This window comes from Squalius cephalus (genome assembly GCF_949319135.1).
Source record: "Squalius cephalus genome assembly, chromosome: 5".
Classification (NCBI taxonomy): Eukaryota; Metazoa; Chordata; class Actinopteri; order Cypriniformes; family Leuciscidae; genus Squalius; species Squalius cephalus.
In genome coordinates, this window is record NC_137126.1 from 38,061,904 (window position 1) to 38,083,281 (window position 21,378).

Below are 21,378 nucleotides of genomic sequence, written 5' to 3' on the forward strand. Positions count from 1 at the left end.
TGGTCTTAAAAATAAATTCGATCAAGGTCTCATTACTCAGCTCAGTGATAAACCAACACTTACTGTAGCAATCCTCTAGATTTCAGTTCATTCTGACAGGAGATTAGAGCTTATGTACAGTAGAATGAGGTTATATTTGAAACTCTCACCTTTTCTTACTGTTATCTCCTCTGTTCTGTCTTCACTGGTAATCTGACACAGGTAATCACCAGCATCTAATATCTTTAGTTGTAAAGACACATTTCCTCTCTCCAGCTCCTCCTTGGGGAGTCTCGCTCCCTCATAGCCCACCCCCTCTATCAACCGTTCATTCTTATAGAAACAAACACAGTCTGTCTCCTTAAACCACCTGATCTCCATGTCAACAGCACTGATTTCAGGAGACAACTTACACAGAATGGTGCCATCTGATTGAGCTGCCTCAGACAAAACTATCTTGAACTTATCTGTTGAGAAAAAAAAGAGAAAAATGTGGACTTACATAAATTAATAATTATATTATATTAATTGTATTTTTTATTATGAAGGAAAATAAAATAAAATAAATTTTAACAGAACTTACTGTTGCTATCAACTTCCATTTTTTCTCCTAAACAGGAACATGACACACAAAGTGACACAGAATGAGCTTTGAGCTTTAAGTGCCATGAAGGGTAATGAGAAGGGGTGCGAAGCCCTGATTTCTAACATGAGCATATTGATTTGGCATTTCAGTTTCAATTTCAGTATGCTTTATTATGAATAGAATTCTAATTCTAAAAGGCACCTCTTGCTGTTATTTATCTCTGATGATTGACAATTAATATACAGTGATGGACTTGATGATGATAATTATTTTTGTTTCATATTGAAAGCTGTTTGGGGGGGTTATTTTATGTGGACAATACAGTCGATTTCAAATATTAACAGTCGACTGACTGCACCTTTAAACCACATGCAGACACTGCATTGCAGAGAGTGAGACCCGGCTTTTTGACCTTTGAGTTGTTGACGACTGGCGACGCGCTCGTAATAATTCAGTCCGATTAATGAACAAAACCTTCAGACAGGTTTTGTGAATCGGTCAAACGCTTCATCTAAACGATTTGACATTGCTAATCGAAAATCGAAAGTAGACCTTTGTTTGCAACTCATATTACCATATATGGCCTAGGCATTGCAGCTAGCCTACATATGAGGCTGTTGTTGATAGAGCTAAGGACTATTTAACTGACCAAACCTTCAGTGGCTGATGCTGCCAGCCAGGATTAAAATCGTCACACCAGTTGATGAAACGAAAATGAAAATAAATTACAATAAATATTACCTTGTAGATTTCGGTTGTTAATTGACATGTTGTGTATGGTTAGCATGTATGTTAGCATTCTTACCCATCTTCAAATCTTCTCAGCTGAAGTGCAGTGTAGAACTGATTCTGGGCGGAACAACCCTATGGGAACAACCCGTCACACTGGTCTGATCGCAGAGGAAAAATACTTTCACTTTCACTTTCTCGAAACTGCTAAACAGTTTAAATTGCAAGCCGACACGTATAGCTTTTGCTTTTTATATCAACACAACGGCTTTTTTTATCTTGGGTGTCTCTATTAGGTTGTCAGACTCCAGCACACCACATTTGCATTTTTAAAATGAATTATTAAGACTAAATAAATTGGGCATAGAGAGAAGAATATTTAATATGAATACTAAAGCATAGGCCTATATGTTGCCATCTGTTACGTATGGAATGAATGACACTAAAAAACATTCTACCAATGACATGTAGACATATTATCACTATCATATAATGATTTGAAAATAAAAATTATTTTCTTTTCTTTTTGATCGCCTTTTTTATTTTCCTCTAAACGATGAAACAAAAACTTGACCGCAGCACTTTCCAAAACATCAGTTTTTAATATTTGGTGTTTTAAAAAATGTTATAAATTTAAATCAAATGAGAATTGCTAAAATTATTGAATATATTTTGAGACAAAGGTCTTAATGATTTTCAGTTTTGTTCAAAGTAATTAATGCAACAGTTTTTCAATAACAGAAGAATATGTTAAAGTAGGCCTAGTAACTGGGGTAAAACGGACACCGGCTGTTGGTGCGAAGGGCACAATAAGCAACATGATAATAAATAGCTGGTTGACTTTTCCATTTGTTGACATGACATTAGATTCAGATGGTAAATAAATAATATATTAAGTTGGGTGTCCACCTTAGAGATAATCACCATATTTACAATGAACCCCTAATAAATATATATACACACACACACACACACACACACACACACACACACACACACACAAATAAATACAAAATGAATGAATAAAAATATAATTTATTGTTACTGTAAATCTGGTACACCATGACCCCTGCATTTCCTAAAGTTGCCACATGAGGTCAGTGTTGCAAAGTCATTGCAGTGCTAAAATATCTTATTTTAACCCTTTGATTTTTAGACTTTGTGGTCAGTTTTTGGTTTGCCAAGCCTTTCTTTTTTTCTTTAGCAGTGCTACTCGCTTATCTCCCCAGCTTGACCTCACCAGCAAGTTAATATTTTAATTCATTTCTGAAAGAAAAAAAAAAAAAAAATTCAAGCCCTTAAATAGACAGAGAGATTGTGGGTTGCCCTTCTTCATTCAAAGTCAGTTGTTTCACACATTAAATTAAAGAAAAACTATTAAGTTTCATGAAAGAGAATATAGAGGTGATTTCTATGCAACAGCTGTGCATGTTTATCAAAAAGCTTTCAATCTTCAGCAAAGCACTGGGTTTGGATGATGATGATGATGATAGAGATGGAGAAATGAGTGGAATGAGCAGATCACTTGTATAGCTGAAATGAGACATTAAATCATTTATGTACTGATATCTGCACTACTTCATAAATACAGGTTGTATATATCAGTGTGCTGTGGTGTTTTGATTTTGGTGACTTTGTCTTATTTGCAGGTGTGTTTAAATTATATTAATCTATTAATATTATTATATTCATCTATAAAAATGTAACTGCAAAAATTGGCCGTTTACTAATGAGTACATTACAGTCCACTTTTAAAGTACCATTATATTTAAATAATAATAATAATAAAAATCTTCACATATAACATAAAAAAAACATCTTTAAAAGACATGACTGTGAGGTATAGGCCTACAGATAAAGAGAGAATGTTTTTTTTTTTTTTTTTTTTTTTTTTTTTTACAGAGACAGTGTCTCCAAGTTACATTCAAAAGCTAACATCTAGTCACGGTGTAACTTCTCAAATGATTTCACTTTCTGACTGTCAGCATTTACCATATTCAAGTTAGCATCCATCTACAAAAGCTGTGTTAGATACAGCTCTATACCTCTATATGAAAAAGACAAAAGTAAAAGTCTGGAGTCACAATGGTTACGAAAATGTATGTATTTTGAACTGGTGGAACAAACACCTTTGACCACATAGGCAAAATTTGCAATAAAGCAATAAAACATCGATTTCATACTTATACACCCTATTTATTGATATCATAATATTTTATATCTCTTAGTTTTCAGATAAAATATTAGAGGACATGCAGAAACATAATTCATCTGTACTTGACATGACATCTATAGAGTAGACTGTTACTTCATTCATCATTCATATCACACAAATGGTTCATTATAATCAGACTATTTTTTTATTTGCACACTTAATTTAAACCTATACACTTAAAAGCACACTTAAAATAATCATTTAGAATTGCAGTAAGTAGTGGTGGACAGAGTGACAGGTGTGTACTGATCCTCAGTGTCTAATTATTATTATGTTTTTTTTAAACTTGATTTTCTGGCTACATTGGGCAAATTCCAAACGGCACTTTTGTGCCCTTGAAGGGCCCTTCGGGAAGGGGACGCCATTTGTAGGTGTGATCCAAACGAAAGAGAACAACTGGATCCCTTCACGAAGGGCCTTTCCACAAGGCCGTTAGCGAAGGATACATGCGTTGGTCGCTCCAAGGAAGTAATTTAACTAAATCATTTATGGTCATGTGACCCAGTAAATACTTGTGATTCATTTTAAAGCTAGATGGTGGAAGAGTTTGAGTTAATTTACAAACAGCAATTCAAGTTGTTTTGTTTTGTTTGTGATATATTTCACACATTTTTGTCATGTTCTGTTTAAATAAGTGTCATATAAGAAATGTTACGTTATGCAGGGTCAAAAGATGAGAAGGCGAATTTTAAATACATTTTTTTTTTTAAAATGTATATTTATTTGCAACAGTTTTGTTAACAGCAATAATAAGAAATGTCTGTTGTAAGTACAGCTAATCAGCTGATGGACACCATGCTGCATTGTCATGGGAACATCACAGGTGTAAATAATGAGGAAATTATGTTTTCTTTCGTTGCATCCATGACCATGGCATCCATTGCCTAAATCGGTCAAACAAGCCCTTCGAAGAGAGTGGGTCATCCTCACTTCCTTTTGGAATTAGCTCATTGTCTGTTAAAAAAAGACAAGAGTTTTAAAGTTTAAAGTGTGTTACTGAGCATAAGGACATACAGCAAACAGAAATCATATGTATCCGTTTTTATTTATTTTAGTGATTTTAAATAATATGTAGACCATAGTTAATCTATACCTACTTTGACGTGGATATATTTTGACACCTGTTTTCCTCCCCTGTAAGAGAATGATTACAACATGAGCTTACGAGTGACATGTTTATCAAATTATACATTTAATGGCAGTTTTCATATTTTGAAGCATCTTGTTATATACCTGCTGTATTAACCAGTTCATAGCTTGGTCAAATGCCTCTGAATTCTTCTGACACTCCAGTAATCCTGTATCCTCGTTGAACAGACAGTCCACTGTGAGAATGTCTGTCCTCTTGACACATCTGCTGCTGTCTGGTACTGTTTTCTCTGGGTCAAACGTGTGATGAAGCACCACTAGAACAACCAGCTTAGAGTCTGTTCAGGATATAGACAAATTTATATTAGACAAATCTGTTTAACATAACTATGATTAATATTTTTCACTCCAAAATATTCTGAAAAATACAACAAGCAAACAGTGTCAGTGAACCCTAACAACCTGTGTTGTCTTTGACATTTTTAACTGCTGCTTCAATGTCAGTTCCAGTTCGAGAAACAATAGGACAGAGAACCAGAACAATGTCACTTTCATCCACTGTAGAAACTTCTTTCACATTCTCAATTCGGTTTTGCAGAGTGTCAATAAAATCCACATGTATTTTTTGCAATTCATTTGTGTTCCCAGTAAAAAGACACACTTTTACTGCCTCTAGAAAATTCAAAAGCAAAGAAAAAATGGTTATGAATTTGCAGTTATATTTCATGTATACAATTTTGATAATTTATGGGATGTGTCTTAAAGGAAGAGTCATCTTTGATCTTTGATGACAACCCACAAAGGAATTAAGGAAAATAAAATTACAGTCACTTTAACAGAACTTACTATTACTTTTAGTTGCCATTTTCTCTCCTAAACAGGGACACAAGACTCCTAATGAGAGAACAGAATGATTTTAAACTTACACCTCAACATCACCTAATAACTGATATTTCCACAAGATTCTTTTGTTACAACATTCAGAAAAAACATGAATATTTATAACCTTTGTAGTCTATCATTTTAAAAAGCAGCTTTTTTTTTTTCATTACTGATGTGATGTCTGCTACAGAAGATTTTCATTTGTGAGAACACCTTTAGGCTAGGGGTCGCGAAACTGAAACGAGCACATTCATAAAGCCTATAGTTTCAGTTTTTAATATGCTTTATTTAAAAAATGTGTAATATTCTAATTAAAAAAAAACACCTTTCACTGTTAGCCCACACAGCTTGAACAAGTAGCTTCATATAATCAGACCTATAAGCTTTTGAGCTTTAATTTCACCTTTTCTTTCAATAGCTATGCAAAATGAGACTTGCACTAGTAAAGAGAAATGTCAAATCTGTATTTTCGATGACGTAATCACATGGTCCATGACGCAGCTGCGGCATTATCGTTTTCGCTAAGCATTGTTCGATCGTATAAAAGTAGTACAGCGGGACACATTTTCGGATACTCCATACAGTACATCAAGTCTCCTCTGACCACATATTATCTGATTTTGTTAACTAACATTTTGTGTATGGTTTCGCATGTGCGTTCACATGAACTTTACATTTTAACTTTTTTTCACATCTCTTACGCTCTCTGTGTGTGAGCGTAATATTTTCAGTTGTATGTATGAGAGCGTTTCAGTTGTGTTTGTAAAAGCATTTCACTTGTATGTATAAGAGCATTTCAGTTGTGTGTGAGTGTTTCAGTTGTGTGTGTGAACGTAATATTTTCAGTTGTATGTATGAGAGCATTTCAGTTGTGTGTGTGTGAGCGTTTCAGTTGTGTGTGTGGGTGAGCGTTTCAGTTGTGTGTGTGTGTGAGCGTTTCAGTTGTGTGTGTGAGCGTAATATTTTCAGTTGTACTGTATGTATGAGAGCATTTCAGTTGTGTTTGTAAAAGCATTTCACTTGTATGTGTGTGAGAATTTCATTATAGTATGTGAATGAATTTGGTTTCATATGTGTATGTGAGAGGAAAAGTACATGTATATGCATGGTAATTCTGAATAATGTCCCTAGGGGCACCTCACTGACTTTTGCCTACAGAACAACCACTGGCTCTGCTCCCTTTTACCTAAACTCATTACTTAATGGTCCCGTTTTTCGTGTGTTTTTGAAGCTTTGATTGTGTTTACAGTGTGCAATATAACATGTGTTCACAGTATTTATGTGTATCACAGTATGCACAAAACACAGTATTTTTCACACAATTTACTTATCTGTATACCGCTGTTTTCACTGTCCTAAGAACGGGCTGATGACTTCCTTGTTCTATGAAGTCCCTCCTTCAGAAATACGTAACGAGTTCTGATTGTGCCAGCGGTTCCTGTACGTTGTGATTCGACAGCAGCTTAGTGCACGTTGCCCGGAAAGGTCACGCCTCTTACCATAACGTGGAGATGCATGCGCTCAGGGAAGGCCAAACAAAGGTGATTGGACTCTGGGATGAAAATAACAGCGTCTCGACGACATGGCGACAAACACACTCTACAAACGCAACTCTTCCTCTTCTCCGTGGGAGCGCAACAAGACCACGCCCCCTATTTTTGTGTATTCCTGTGGGCGGAGGTTAGTCAAAAAACTGTTCTAGTGACGTCATTAAAGAAGGAAGTAGAGGCATTGAACTTTGAGCTTTATAATTTTACAGATATTATTTATACTCTAACAACAACATTACACACTAACTAAAGTTTGAAACATGGGATCACGAAGAACGGGACCTTTAAGACTTACGTGCCATCCAGACATTTGCGCTATGCAATGTTCAATCTCAAATGTAATGTCAATTCACTTACAATATCCTGTATCTTGTACATGGGTTTGTTTGTAGAATGTTTGAAATGTCAATCTCAAGTGCAAAGGCAATTGCAACCTCACTCACTCACTCATACATAAAAAGTCAATTATTCATCTTGGCAGTATATTTGTGATGTTTTTAAGTATATGACTGTTTGTGGGGGTTTACCCTATAACTACTTGTCTTGCTGGTTATATTGATATTGATTTGATCTTATAAAAAGTATAAACAGTGCTGGTTTTCCTGGCATTTTGGCAAAGACAGATGTGATCTGAAACCTTATTCTCTGTTGGGTTCCATAGTGACTAGTTTGTGTAGTGCTACACTTTGTGTGCTCTCTGCTTTCCATCTTCATTTTGGAGTAAAGAAGTGTAGGCTATGCGGGGTTTAAAGGGAAGGTTTTTTTCTCCTCTCCAATACTTCCCTGTAGACTAGCTTTACCTGCCTAGCCACCATTCAGTGGGTACTTTTTTTTTTCGTTCTCTTTTAAAGATCGGATGGGGGGACTCCATATACCTTCGCCGTGGGCCATCAATTTGCTAAATCCGCCACTGTCTATTGTTCTCAAGTCGATTTGGATAAAAGCGTCTGCTAAATAAATAAATGTAGGCTAAATGTATTTCCAGGTGTCAAAATCATGTCCGATTCCTGGCTGCATGTCAATAATAACCATGGATCACTGGATCTTTGGTAAGTTGTAAGAAACACTATATCGAGTCCAACCTTTAGTTTAAACTGATAATCTTTTGTTTTACTCGCGTTTTCGCTGTTTCCCTATTAAAAGTGACGTCAATGCATAGCCTCTGCTGCCGCGCTGTCTTTTTGGCAGTGCCACTCAGTTGGCATAACTTCAATCTAGATATTGTCTAACGCCGTTGCGAAGATCCTCTGTTCACAAAATGTCACAAAACAAAATGCACACAAACGTGTCCCTGCTATTTATATACAATTACTGATGAACACCTTTTACGAGAAGAAAACTATACGAGGGCAGATTAGAATCCAAAACCCTGACACACTTACATAAATTCTAGGCTGCCACAGACCATTAAAGCACACGATTATTCCATGCGAATATTTATTCACTAACGCGAAGAATCTCGAGACTAACAACATTGTAGGCCTAGATAGTAGATGTAAGGATGAAACATCACAAATATGACTTCTGTGTCAATTAATGACTTCTGTGTCAATACATTCAACTCAATGTAGGTTACTATTGAAATTGATTTCTGGACATTGTAATGCTAATTTATTTTAATTTTTTTCTGCAGTTGTTATTGTAGGCCTACATATCAATTAAATCATAAACCATATTAATTAAATAGGCTATGAGCTGAACAAGCCGTCACACTGATATGATCTTAACTGACAGTTTGTGAATGGTGAGCATGATGAATTTTACTTACCTTTCTTATTCAAATCTCCTTCCTCGTCAGCTGAAGTGCAGCTCAGAGCTGAGATTGAACGGAACAACTCGTCACACTGGTCTGATCGCAGAGGGGGACTAATCTTTCACTTGCTCAAATCTTTTTCACTGACGTTCTCTGTAACTGCAGTTAAATACCTCCCACGGCCAATTCCACGGGGTGGCCTGTGCCACTCCTGATTAAAACTTGGCTGGCCACCCCTCCGGACACCCCTGAGCAGACCACATATGGATTTTCTCCCCAGGAAAATAGTTTAAATTAGTTTATTTATAAACTTAATATACACTTGGCATAGAAGAGGGGTGTTGATTATGAATAGAGTATAGCTACAAGTGTTGCCATCTGTTACATATGGAAAGAATGACACTAAAAACAGGTTGGTCCTATATTTGTTCATATAAGCATATTTAAACTTGAATATTTGGTTTCGTCCTTAAACAAGGGGCCGGCACCCAAAAACAGGCCCATGTGTTTGATAATATAAATATTTTTGACAACTTCATTCTTTCTACAAATAACATCTTCTAGATACATAAAGATTAACTCATAATCAGATAATACTTCAAAATAAATAATAGAGGTGACTTCCTCAACAGGAACATGTTTGCATAGAAGGCAAAGGAATAAGCTGCAGGAATGTCACTAAATAATATATCGTTTTCATTAATGGTTAGGCTACACTTTCCAGTTCAATTCAATTCAATTTAATCAACTTTACTGATCCCACAAGGGGCAATTAGTTAATAGCAGCATGTATACAACAGTACATAACACAAATCACACACATTAATCGCAACATACAACCGTCAATCAATATGGTATCCCCAATACCTCCTTGGTTTTTCAGTCATCCTGCTTGATTTACAAATTCATGATAGTTCTCAAAAAGGACAGAATGACATTAAAATCAAGAGCTCTACAATAGAATATATCAGAACAGTTTATTATGGATTTATTCCAATATACACAGATGGATCAAGAAAGCCAGAGGTCTGGATCATCATTCTATGTTCCAGAATCTCCGGAGGTATGGAAATACATGTTGACAGGCAGGTAGGACATCCTATTATTGTTCGAAATGCAATGATTGGTCCTGAGACTTCCACAGAGGATTACATTTTTTAAAATTTAGACCACTTCTATTATTGATTGCTATTAGGATGTGAAGAGAGTTTCAACCAGTATAACAAAAAGTTTTTATAAAAAAAATGGCCTACCCTACCTTTAAGAATTCACATGTTGGAGATAATTTGACGTTGTTTGCTTACATCAGACTCATGAATAAATTCTTACACTGTCTTTTCCCATTGAAAACCTTTTTATCAAATTTGTTCCTGGTTTGAAAACCAGGAACCTGTATTATTTCCTTCTCACTTTAGTTGCAGTTAATGCCTCCTACTCACAAATCAATCAAACCATCAGCAATGCTGGTTATTCTCATAAAAAGGCTATTTATAAATGATGCAGAGAAAATCGCTTTTAACTCAATAATAGTATTCAACCAAAAAAAAAAAAAAAAATTTACATTTTAGTATTATATGACATCCCCTTCAGCCAGTAAAATGTAAATCTATGTGCTATGTGTTTGACATTTTTGGCAACAAGGAAGTGAAGGAGAAAATAGTACATGTTAGGTCACATGCTGGCTTCATTGTGAGTTCAGTTTAGACTAGGAAATAAAAAAATAAAAATTAATTGTACATCCAAATGTGTTTTCTAAAGTTTTTGGTCATTTTTAATGAACATTTATATTTACATTTACATTTTACATTTAGTCATGTAGCAGACGCTTTTGTCCAAAGCGATTTACAAATTAGGACTAAATTAAGCGAGTCATCGTGAAGAGGCAAAAACAACGCAAGAAGTGCTCAAAATACGAAGTTCAGGCATTGTTCAGAGTAGCATAAGCCCGATAAGGGAGGATTAAAGGAAAAGGAAATAATTCTTCTTTTTTTAAGTGCTCACGGAAGAGATGGGTTTCAGCTGTCTTTTGAATGTTGTCAGGGATTCTGCATTCTGGATGAGGCTGGGGAGAGCATTCCACCAGCATGAAACCGTGAATGAGAATGTTCTGGAAAGTGATTTTGTGGCTCTCTGTGATGGAACCACGAGACGTCGCTCGTTGACCGATCATAGGCTTCTGGTAGGGATGTAGACTCGTAGGAGTGAGTGAAAGTAGGATCAGTATTTTCTGATCTGTAGGCTAAGCAAGCATGAACATTTTGATTTAGATCTGTAAGCAAGCGTGAACATTTTGTAAAATCAACAACTCAAAGAAAAAAAATCTGTGTGTTATGCTTAAATGACAAAGTCCTTAATGGGATAGATAGGTTCTGTGTAGCCGCACTATTGTTCTATGTTTCATACTGACAGGCGGGATATAGCCTTTTTGCATGTGTTTTAGGTTGATGTTAGTACATTTTATAAAAGACAGAGAGGAAAAGATTTACATTTTCCATAAAGTATTGATGATAGTGATGGCAGTGCATTAGAAAATAAGGTAATGGAAGAAGGCCGTCCTTAGGGCAGTGCCACCAGTGGATCCCGCGGTGAACGGACGGAATAAGTTCCCCCAGGAATGCAATCGCAAACAGACTGCTTCCACTACCTCGCACTGGGCCGCGCACCATGCTTGGGACGGCCCTGGAAGCAGTGATTGTGATGGCAGAAATGAAGAATATTTATATTCTATATTCTAATATTAGGCTTGTTTGAGATGCGCCTTGCCTCGCCTGAAAGGCGAGAGTAGGCGGCTGCTGTGAGAGGAGGAGTAAAAAAAGCGCAGGCAAGCCGGACAGTTCTCTCTTCTCGCAGTGGATCTGACACCTGCGAGATCAAAGATGGATATCGCGGGATTCACGGGATTCACGGGATTCACGCTCATGCACAATAAATTGGATGTAATTTAAGTTCTGTTGCTTTTATATGAAAATAAATATAATGAACAAGACACACAAAGTAGATTTAATTCCATTCCAAATACATGTTTTTTATCAGTCTTTTTTCTTTAATACAGACATGTGGGGTTTTTTTTTCTTTCTTTTTTTTATTTATAAAAATTACATTGCATAACCCATAGAGATCGCACTGAGTTTGGGAATATTGCCACATAACGTATACACATAAAACATGATATCAGAGTTTTAAAATCAAACATTTTAAAAGAGAACAATACATCACGGTTGTTTAAACCAATGAACATCAAGCTGTGTCGTCAGCAAGTCGTTTCCCATCATGCTTTTGATCAGCGCAGTCAGTGGAGAGCAACTGCGCTCGACTGCAGAATCCGACAGGTGTGCCTTGCGCTCGCGAGAGATTTTTGACATACGTCAGCATGACATCAGAGCAAGGCGGACCGCACTCGGACACATTTCTAACCGGCATGCATCTCGCGCTGATCACCGGTGATCGATTCTGCGCAGATTTTGCTCATCTCAAACAAGCCTATTTATATTACTTATAAATAGATTGTTGTGAAAGTCAGGCATTTTGGTACATTAGGCCAGTTTGGAAGATGTGATACTACAACCAGAGGCCAGGAAAGATGCAACTGCCTATTGGCCTCACTACACTGACAAGCAAATTATCAAAATATGACTAAATAGGAATCAAGAATCACAATCAAGTTACTTGTGGAAAGTGTGGGGGTACACTGAAAAGGAAGAGTCTTGTTGGTTTTCACTTGTGCTACAATCATTGATTTGGAATTCAAAGAAAGAAACAAGGTTACATTTTTTAAATCACTATATGGTTTCACTACTTTCCAGGCAGCAAAGTTGCATCTGAATTTGTGTCAAGTTTTTGAGTCCAAAATGAAATACAGTTCCCTTTCAGTCGATCACGTTCGACGTTAAGCCGACGTAATTGGGATCACTTCAGGGAGCCCTATCATCTTCGAGTGTCTACAGAGCGAGCCAATGAATGTTGGCATGCGTGTATTGCGTCACGTGCCCCGCCCCGCAGCGCGGGTATAAACAGAGAATGTCTAATAGACGAATCCGACGAGCGTTCTGTGTAGGCTGCCATCTTGTGGCGACGCCATTACTGAGCTGTTACTAGTATAAACAAACCTCCGTGATAACGCACCATCGATGACAGCTACAGCCAGTCAGTATGACTTGATGATGTTAGACAGTGGGCTCCAGTCACAGATGAAGGTACAAACGATCTTACAGATTATTTATGAAAATAGCTTGGCAATAACTATGCTAGCTAGGCTAGCTAACGAGGAAACTATACAAAGATCTGTCCATTTGGCAACAATAAATAAATGAATATTAAATAAACGAATTCATGTTTTTCATTTGTGACCATTATTTATCTCATTTTCACATTTCAAAAGGAAAGGGTGGTAAAGCTAACTGCTAGCGTTGTTGGTTCTCAGAGTGAGAGTCACAGTCAAGCAAATCAAACATTAACAACAGACATAAGTAATGTTACTACTGCCCCAACGCGCCCCTTCGGTTGTTTTAAAGGTATTCAAGAGTATTTTCTCCTTCGCCTGGCATCCGATGATCAACAAAATGCCAACTACAGGTCACTGATTGAGGGTAAAAATTATCTGAGCTCCGGATGGTTTGGTTAGCTAAATAATGCACACTCTACCAGATGATAAACACATAACGTTAGTTCTAAAAGGACCTGTCCGATTTTCACAGACCATTAACAACACTCATACTGTACAAATAACTCGGCAGAGGAAGAATAGGAAAGTTGTAGATGTAACGTTAGTGACAGTCGTAAATCGCGGGCTGTTTATTCCAGTGGACGCAACCAAACCAATAGGAGGCAATGGCGCAACGCTACCCAGCAACAGCTCAGTAATGGCGCCCGCTTACTTCCGGTAGTTTCGCCGGATTCGTCTATATGGCGAGAAGTTTCACTCTCAGTAAACTTCCGGCTTCTGAACTAGTTGCAGTTCCTCTCTGATTCCAAATGAGGGCGCTCACAGGACGAGTGCAGAATGAATGGAGGTCTATGGAGCTATACCAATAAAAATCCACTTTTCTCAGGATATAATTTTTTGTCTAGTAATTTGAATGTTGTATTCGAAAGGAGATGCAAATAAATTACAAATTGCTGGGTGTTAGATTTTTTTGAGTCACTTATTTGCTTTAAAAAGTCTTTTAAAGTGTCAATGACGTCATACACATGTACGACCAGAGATACTGCTTCACGGCAATCCTTCACTCACTCTGGTGCGTTCGCGCTCTGCACTTTCTTTTCTCTCGAGGCATCGACAACACAGCTGACACAGGTAAATACACGTGCTAGAAGAGTTTTTGTTTTGTTTGTTTCTGGTCCCGCTGCGGATGACACGATGCCATCAAGCGGTATCTCTGGTCGTAATCAGTCCTTCACTGACCAATCAGCGTTCATTAGCAGAATGCTAGCGTGTTATGGGCAACAACAACTCAACCTGTAAGAAATCAAAAGGACATAAGTACTCGTTCATTCAACTTTCGACCTAAAACCCATGTTGAACTTGCAAAATCTACAATCAGATCTGAGATTTCTCAACGGCAATCGGGTGAAAGAGACAAATTTAGCCGTCTAGCCCCATTGACTCCCATTCATTTTGCACTCATGGCGATCGCCCCCAGTGGAACTCTGGTGGTACTACAACCAAAATTCGGTACAATAGAGCTTAATAGGGAGTGGGCAGGCTCTCCGTAGACGGGCTCTGGTATAAACCAAGCGGCAACATTCTGATCTGAAAAATGAAGCCTACCCGGAAGTGCGAAAAACTGCAATACATCGAAAATCCGCTAGAGGGAGGTCCCAAAAGGGAGCAAATCTCCATAGCCCCCATGTTAAAATGTCCGTTTTCACAGCATAAATTCATGTTTTTACAGGTTGGTCCCATGGACTTTTATTGTATTTTTCGATAGCTTCCGAGTGCCTGACAACTGTGAGGGGGGTGAATTTTTTTCTAACTTGTTAGTTTAGATCGTATTTAGATATAAAATATATGACAATAAGGGCGTGGTTAACTTTGAGTGACAGCTTGATTGACAGCTGACAAGGCAGCGCCACGGAGAATGACAACAAGAAGCGCCATTTTTTAATACAGTTGACATATAATACTACTGTTTCTGTATCATGAAATGTAGTTTTAAGAGTTTTTCAGGCGAGAATGTAGTTGTTTAAAGCTCAAATCTGTGGTTTATTTAAAGATTTATGAAAATTTTATCCAGTTGATCCAGCGATGACCGGGCGCTCGGCGTTCATGTACCCCGCCTGGAGCAGTCTTTCATCGGCTTGACGTTATGAGGTTTGCCGCCAATGCCGCGGACTCTGCTGGCGTCTCTTTAGTGGTTAAACATGAGATATTGTGTATATCTATATCGTCTTGTGTATATCTAATGGGCGATTTTTGGTCTCGTGAATCTAAATTTTTTTTCCCTGGGCAATCGTTTTGGCTGAGGGGAAGTTTCATAACTTTATAAGCTATTTAACTTTACCGATGTATAGACTATAGAGCGCTGACTTTGTATGTTTGACTGAATTGTTTGCTTTATTTGTATAGCTTCTTATACCTTGTACGTATACTTTTATAATGGCTAATATTGATAAAACTGAAATTTAACAAAAAGAGACTGGGTTGAGTTTTGTCATTTTAAATTTTAATACAACGAAGATGATCTGTAATGTTGTTTACTGCTAAATCTGTTGTTTAGCACAAATGCACATATTCCCTGGACCATAAAATGTGTAATATTTTTATATTATATTTAAAATGAAAAGAGGCAGGTTTGTGTTTTATATTTTGTTTTTTCATAAATAGGCAAACGTTATGTGCAGTTGATATAATCAATACGCGTTGCCTGAACCACATTTGTGTGGCTATAATGTTTAAGATTTCTTTAAATGAAAACGAAAAGAGTTAGTATGGTGTTTTATAACATATTTCGTTGCCTAAAATATACACAGAGATAACCGGAGTAGCAGAGCGAGCTGAGTGATGCGCGCTGCGTTAGAAGGTGGGCGGGGTTAGGATTTCCCAAGATTTTCCAAGATGGCGCCGCCCATACCCCCCATAAACGGCTTCAAACCCGTTCTTCAGAAAGTCTATGGGTGACGTCACAGACGCTTTGTCCATATTTTTTACAGTCTATGGTATAAACCTATAACCTACGCATTTGAATAGGCTTGTTTGAGATGAGCAAAATCTGCGCAGAACCGATCACCGGTGATCAGCGCGAGATGCATGCCGGTTAGAAATGTGTCCGAGTGCGGTCCGCCTTGCTCTGATGTCATGCTGACGTATGTCAAAAATCTCTCGCGAGCGCAAGGCACACCTGTCGGATTCTGCAGTCGAGCGCAGTTGCTCTCCACTGACTGCGCTGATCAAAAGCATGATGGGAAACGACTTGCTGACGACACAGCTTAATGTTTATTGGTTTAAACAACCGTGATGTATTGTTCTCTTTTAAAATGTTTGATTTTAAAACTCTGATATCATGTTTTATGTGTATACGTTATGTGTGAATATTCCCAAACTATCTAACAGTGCGATCTCTATGGGTTATGCAATGTAATTTTTATTAAAAAAAGAAAAGAAAAGCAAGACTATCTGCAATTTTCCCTGGAGTAGAGGATAAATGTGAACGATGTCATAACCCATGTTGTCATTTGAGCCACATGTTTTTTCTTTGTCCACGGTTACACGACTTTTGGTCTGGTTTCTTCAACATAATTTCAATTATAATAGGAATACACCTTCAACCTTGCCCCTTAATTGCTATTTTTGGGACCCCAGGCAAATCAGATCGATTTAATTGGACACAGAAAGAAATTCTCAAATTCACATCTTTATTGGCCAGACGTCGAATTCTCTTACAGTGGAAATCTCCAAATCCTCCATCAGTTTCACAGTGGCTTACTGATGCTATGCATTTCTTAAAACTTGAGAAAATCAAGTACGCAATGAAAGGAAACACTGACAAGTTTTTTTTATATCTGGCAGCCTTTTCTATCATATTTTGCAGACTTGCAAGTCTTACCAGACTAAGTCCTGTTATATTTTATATTTGTATATGATTTTAAGTAAGCCGGGGTGGGGGGTGGTTTGGTTATGTCTTTTTCTTTTCTTGTTTTCTGTTATTTGTTTAAAATCTAAATTGTAAAAGTTGTCAATTCTATGTAACTCGATTCAGTTTTCAATAAAAATATGTTGCAAAAAAAAAAAAAAAAGAAAAGAAAAAACACATGTCTGTATTAAAGAAAAAAAGACTAATAAACATGTATTTGGAATGGAATTAAATAAGTTGGCTACTTTGGGTGTCTTGTTCATTATATTTATTTTCATATAAAAGCAACAGAACTTAAATTCCATCCAGTTTAATAGCAACACTGTGCACGAGCGTGAATCCCGTGAATCCCGCGATATCCATCTTTGATCTCACAGGTGTCAGATCCACTGCGAGAAGAGAGAACTGTCCGGCTTGCCTGCGCTTTTTTCACTCCTCCTCTCACTGCAGCCGCCTACTCTCGACTACATTTCAGGTGAGGCAAGGCGCATCTCAAACAAGCCTAATGTGTGTGAAGATTAAGACAGTTTGTCAAAGTATTTACCCTAATAGGACAAAGTTATGAATAACGAAACCCTAAAAAAAGATCAAATGTCAGATTTTGAAAATTAATTTTGGAATATGATTTTAGCCTAAAATGTATGTAAAATATAAAATCATTATTTTTTTCTAGCTGTGATTTCATATTAGTGTCATAGCATAGAGGGTTAAAATTGTCTAATAATTACACCCTCTACGGTCTCATTCAAGAATGTATTTAAGTGTAAAATAACGGGCTTGGTTTTTGTCTACATTACAAATTTCGTCTAGTATTGGCAAAACAAAGCTACACCCACACAATGCTCCAAAACAGAATGATATAAAAGAACTTTTAAAAAATGGCAAGTCAGAATATCTGTACATTTTAGGTCTACCAATTATAAATTTAAACATTATTATTACTATAACCACCACAATAAATTGTGTATTTATTGTGGTCGTTATACATTTAGTACCTTAGTACATTTCCACAGTTAAACAAAAGACGCAAACAGATTTTTACAGCTATACACCTTATTTACTGTGATTTGTAATGATCAGTATTTTTTTTTTTTTTATTACAGGCAAAGATTTAGAGGAAATGCACATTAGCAGATACAATCTATCAATACACCACACAGATGAAATACAGTATATTAAAATGGACACCACCGAGAAACTTCAATGAAAAATCTCTCAATGAAATACAATAAAACAAAAACAAATTATATATATTTGCCTCTATATGAACATAAGGCATTGCATTGACAGAAGAACTGAACATTAGTTTGATGGTCATTCAAGCAGCAAGGTGGCAAGAGTTTTACTTCTTTTGTACAGTTATTGTCAGCTCATTTATTTCAACTAAATATTTATGTTCATGCACTAGTAACCAGCAGGACGTGTGAATTATGCAGTATATATGGTTTGTAAATGCTAGTCAATACACTGGACTTTTGTAGCCTATACAACATTAAGCACATGCTATAAGTCAACAAAAGACAATGAGACAATGACATCTGATAAAAACTTTTTTTCTTTCGTCAAAAAAGTTTTTCATAGGATGTACAGTATGTCGCTCTCAGAGGCACAGGATCTCTCTGAATGGTGGATGGAGCGATAGGTGTATATTTATCTTCAGTCTCATTCTACTCCCACTCCTTAAAGATCACTAAAATATACAAAGCACAGACTTTACTGTTATTGTGATGTATGATTAATCATTTGAAACATACTATGTTTAAAGTCTGCAATAGATAATACTTATTCTATAAAATCAGGTCACCTTATCTGCTGTAGAAAGTTTGAGACTTTATACATTTAATTTCTGTTTATTTGGCAGCCACTCGATTTTTCCTCACTAGATTTTTTTCAGATAATTGCTATTAAATATTTTTAATTCTGTGTCCCACTGAATAAGATGAACATTTCACTGTCCTTCATCATCAGTGAAGACCCCAAACACCCATGATACAATGATATCAGTTGCATGCAATAGTCAACCGAGCTAAACAAATTAACTCCCATCTCACTGAGTCACAGTACAGTATACTGTAAATACAATACTGTATACATACCTGGTCCACTCACACAGCCCCTGTTGTTAGTTCACACTATATTATTATGAAGCCTGTCTGGGTCAGGTTTTCACTTAGTAGAATTTTTGTACCAGACAGTTTTTGAACTAGAAAGTTTGTACTTAATCTCTTCCCAAAAGTCATGTTATCAAAGTAGAGTGTGATATAAATAAATAAGTCCATTGCGTGCAAATGGATCTTTTTCTTTGCTTACCAGAGACAAATGAACAGTTATTTTCATTGGTTATTTTTGATATATTTCAGTAACATGTAATGGGGGGAATTTACAGTCTCCACTCGTATGACGTACAAAAAAAATAGCACCTTGTTTTAAAAATGAATGAGATGACACGCATGACATTTTCTCATAGGGATGCAAGCTTGTCCCCTTTCAGCGAAATTCACTGTTTTGAACTTAAAATATCGAGTTCTACACGCTCATAAATCCTCTTATTATAACAAGCAAAGCGTAGACACAACGTAAATAAGAGATTCGTTGTGCAGTGTGAAGTTAGATATTGATAATGACAGTTTGATTATGACAGTCTTTGTTCAGTCATAATCACAATCTTTTAATATAGTGTCTGAAATTAATAAGCTAATTAAGTTAAATCATTTGTTCTATTTTGTCCATTTAAAATGTAATCTTATAAATGACAACTTATTAAATTACATCAGTTCTTCATGCCAAACTAGGACCTCAGAAAGCTGTTGTATGTTCTGAAATACTTTATCTGTTTTACAGAATTGTTTTTAGACAGTCAATTTCAGTATTAAGCAAAAGTGAGTTTGTTCTTACCCATGAAAAACCTGAAAAGAACCTGGAGTTTCCCCGTTGGTCTGTTTTAAATAAAGAACAGTTTTACAATTATTGTTTTCCTGTGAATTAGGACATACAGCAGAAAAAACTAAAATCATAAGCAGCATCCTATTTTCTATATTTAGGAACAAAAAAAATGTCATTTTCTTGAGATTAAATATAGTTTTATTTTTAGATGAAAAGTGACGTAAACCTACTTTGTAATGGAGATATTGGGATGCCTTTTCCCTCTCCCTATAAAAAAATGCAACATGAGCTTAATTAGTCAACAGTAACATGTTCGAACATTTCAGAGCATCTTGTTAAATACCTGCACTATTAACCAGTTCACAGTTTTGTTAATTGCATCTGAATTCTTCTGACACTCCAGTAATCCTGTATCCTCATAGAATAGAAGGTCCACTGTGAGAATGTCTGTCCTCTTGACACATCTGCTGCTGTCTGGTACTGTTTTCTCTGGGTCAAACGTGTGATGAAGCACCACTAGAACAACCAGCTTAGAGTCTGTTCAAGGACATAGACAAATCTATTGAAGATGAATTCATCTGAAATACTTATAAATGTATAACCTTGAGTCAAAAAAAAAAAAAAAAAATATATATATATATATATATTTATTTTTTTTTTACAAAAGTGTGATGATCAAATAACCTGTAGAGTGATTGAATTTGTTCAGTGCTGCGTCGATGTCAGTTCCAGTTCGAGAAACAATAGGACAGAAAATCAAAATAATGTTACTCTTGTCCACACTACCAACTTCCTTCAGATTCTCAATTCGGTTTCCCAGAATGGCAATAAATTTCTTGTCACAGTTATTTGTCTTTCCAGCCAAAATGGAGAACACGTTGACCCGCTCTGGAAAATGAATTGGGATGAATCAAGTAAAACAGGGGAATGTACAAATAAGATCATAAAAATAATTCAAGATAATAACAACAGTTTTAAAAATCAATTCCATTTTCTGGAATGGTGTCCTGAAAGATGAGTTATTCTGATCTATTATCAAAAAGTCAAGAATGTAATGTGTAACTTAACAAGCAGTTGTGTAATCCATCATAAGATAAACTTACTTGTAATAAAACTGCAGTTCCCCCATCTCGGCTTCTTTATAACCCCTGGCTGCGATTCACCTTCGTTCTACAGACACACAACTTATGTTGAAATGTAGTCACAGTATCTGGATAAAAACTGTATAAGATGTTTACCAGAGAAATGTAACAGTTTAAAATTTACCTTAATTGATTCGTGTGAGCTTTCCCTTTCTTGATATTGGTTTTCTATATGATAAAATGATTAGCAACATAAATAATACCGATTAAATCATATAGGTTATATTTGCTGTTAAAAAGTGACTTGAAATGAAAATTACATTACATAACTAGCTAATCTGTGTCTGTTAACATGTGGCAAGACTAAGACTGAAGACATCTGTAACATTGTCTTTCTATCATTTACTCTAATGATTGCTCTTAAAATGACAGTGTTTCTAGCAGATATGATAAATACATTCTGGAATGTGTGATACATTGCAACATTGTTTGTTATCTACTCATGTGGATATGCATGTTCATGTAAAGATTTAACTTTGGAATACACAAAAAATTAATTAT

General features: G+C 36.3%; 2 protein-coding genes across 2 annotated transcripts in view; both read right to left on the bottom strand.

The window, feature by feature from the left end:
* LOC307158160 (uncharacterized protein) overlaps positions 1-21,378 on the bottom strand; it is a 46,884-nt gene that overhangs the window by 13,057 nt on the left and 12,449 nt on the right. Inside the window, exons 12-13 of the mRNA XM_079870496.1 lie at positions 563-589; positions 150-446 (exon numbers count right to left, since the gene is read on the bottom strand). Of these exons, the coding sequence (XP_079726622.1) occupies positions 150-446; positions 563-589 (324 nt within the window). The remainder of the gene's footprint in view (positions 1-149; positions 447-562; positions 590-21,378) is intronic.
* On the bottom strand, positions 3,382-21,321 carry LOC307158285 (uncharacterized protein; the record flags this gene model as incomplete). Its single annotated transcript, XM_079870719.1, has 7 exons — positions 3,382-4,463; positions 4,607-4,643; positions 4,743-4,936; positions 8,799-8,901; positions 20,079-20,272; positions 20,507-20,623; positions 21,318-21,321. The coding sequence occupies 7 exons, from the start codon at positions 21,319-21,321 to the stop codon at positions 4,351-4,353; spliced, it is 762 nt and encodes a 253-aa protein (XP_079726845.1). The 3' UTR covers positions 3,382-4,350.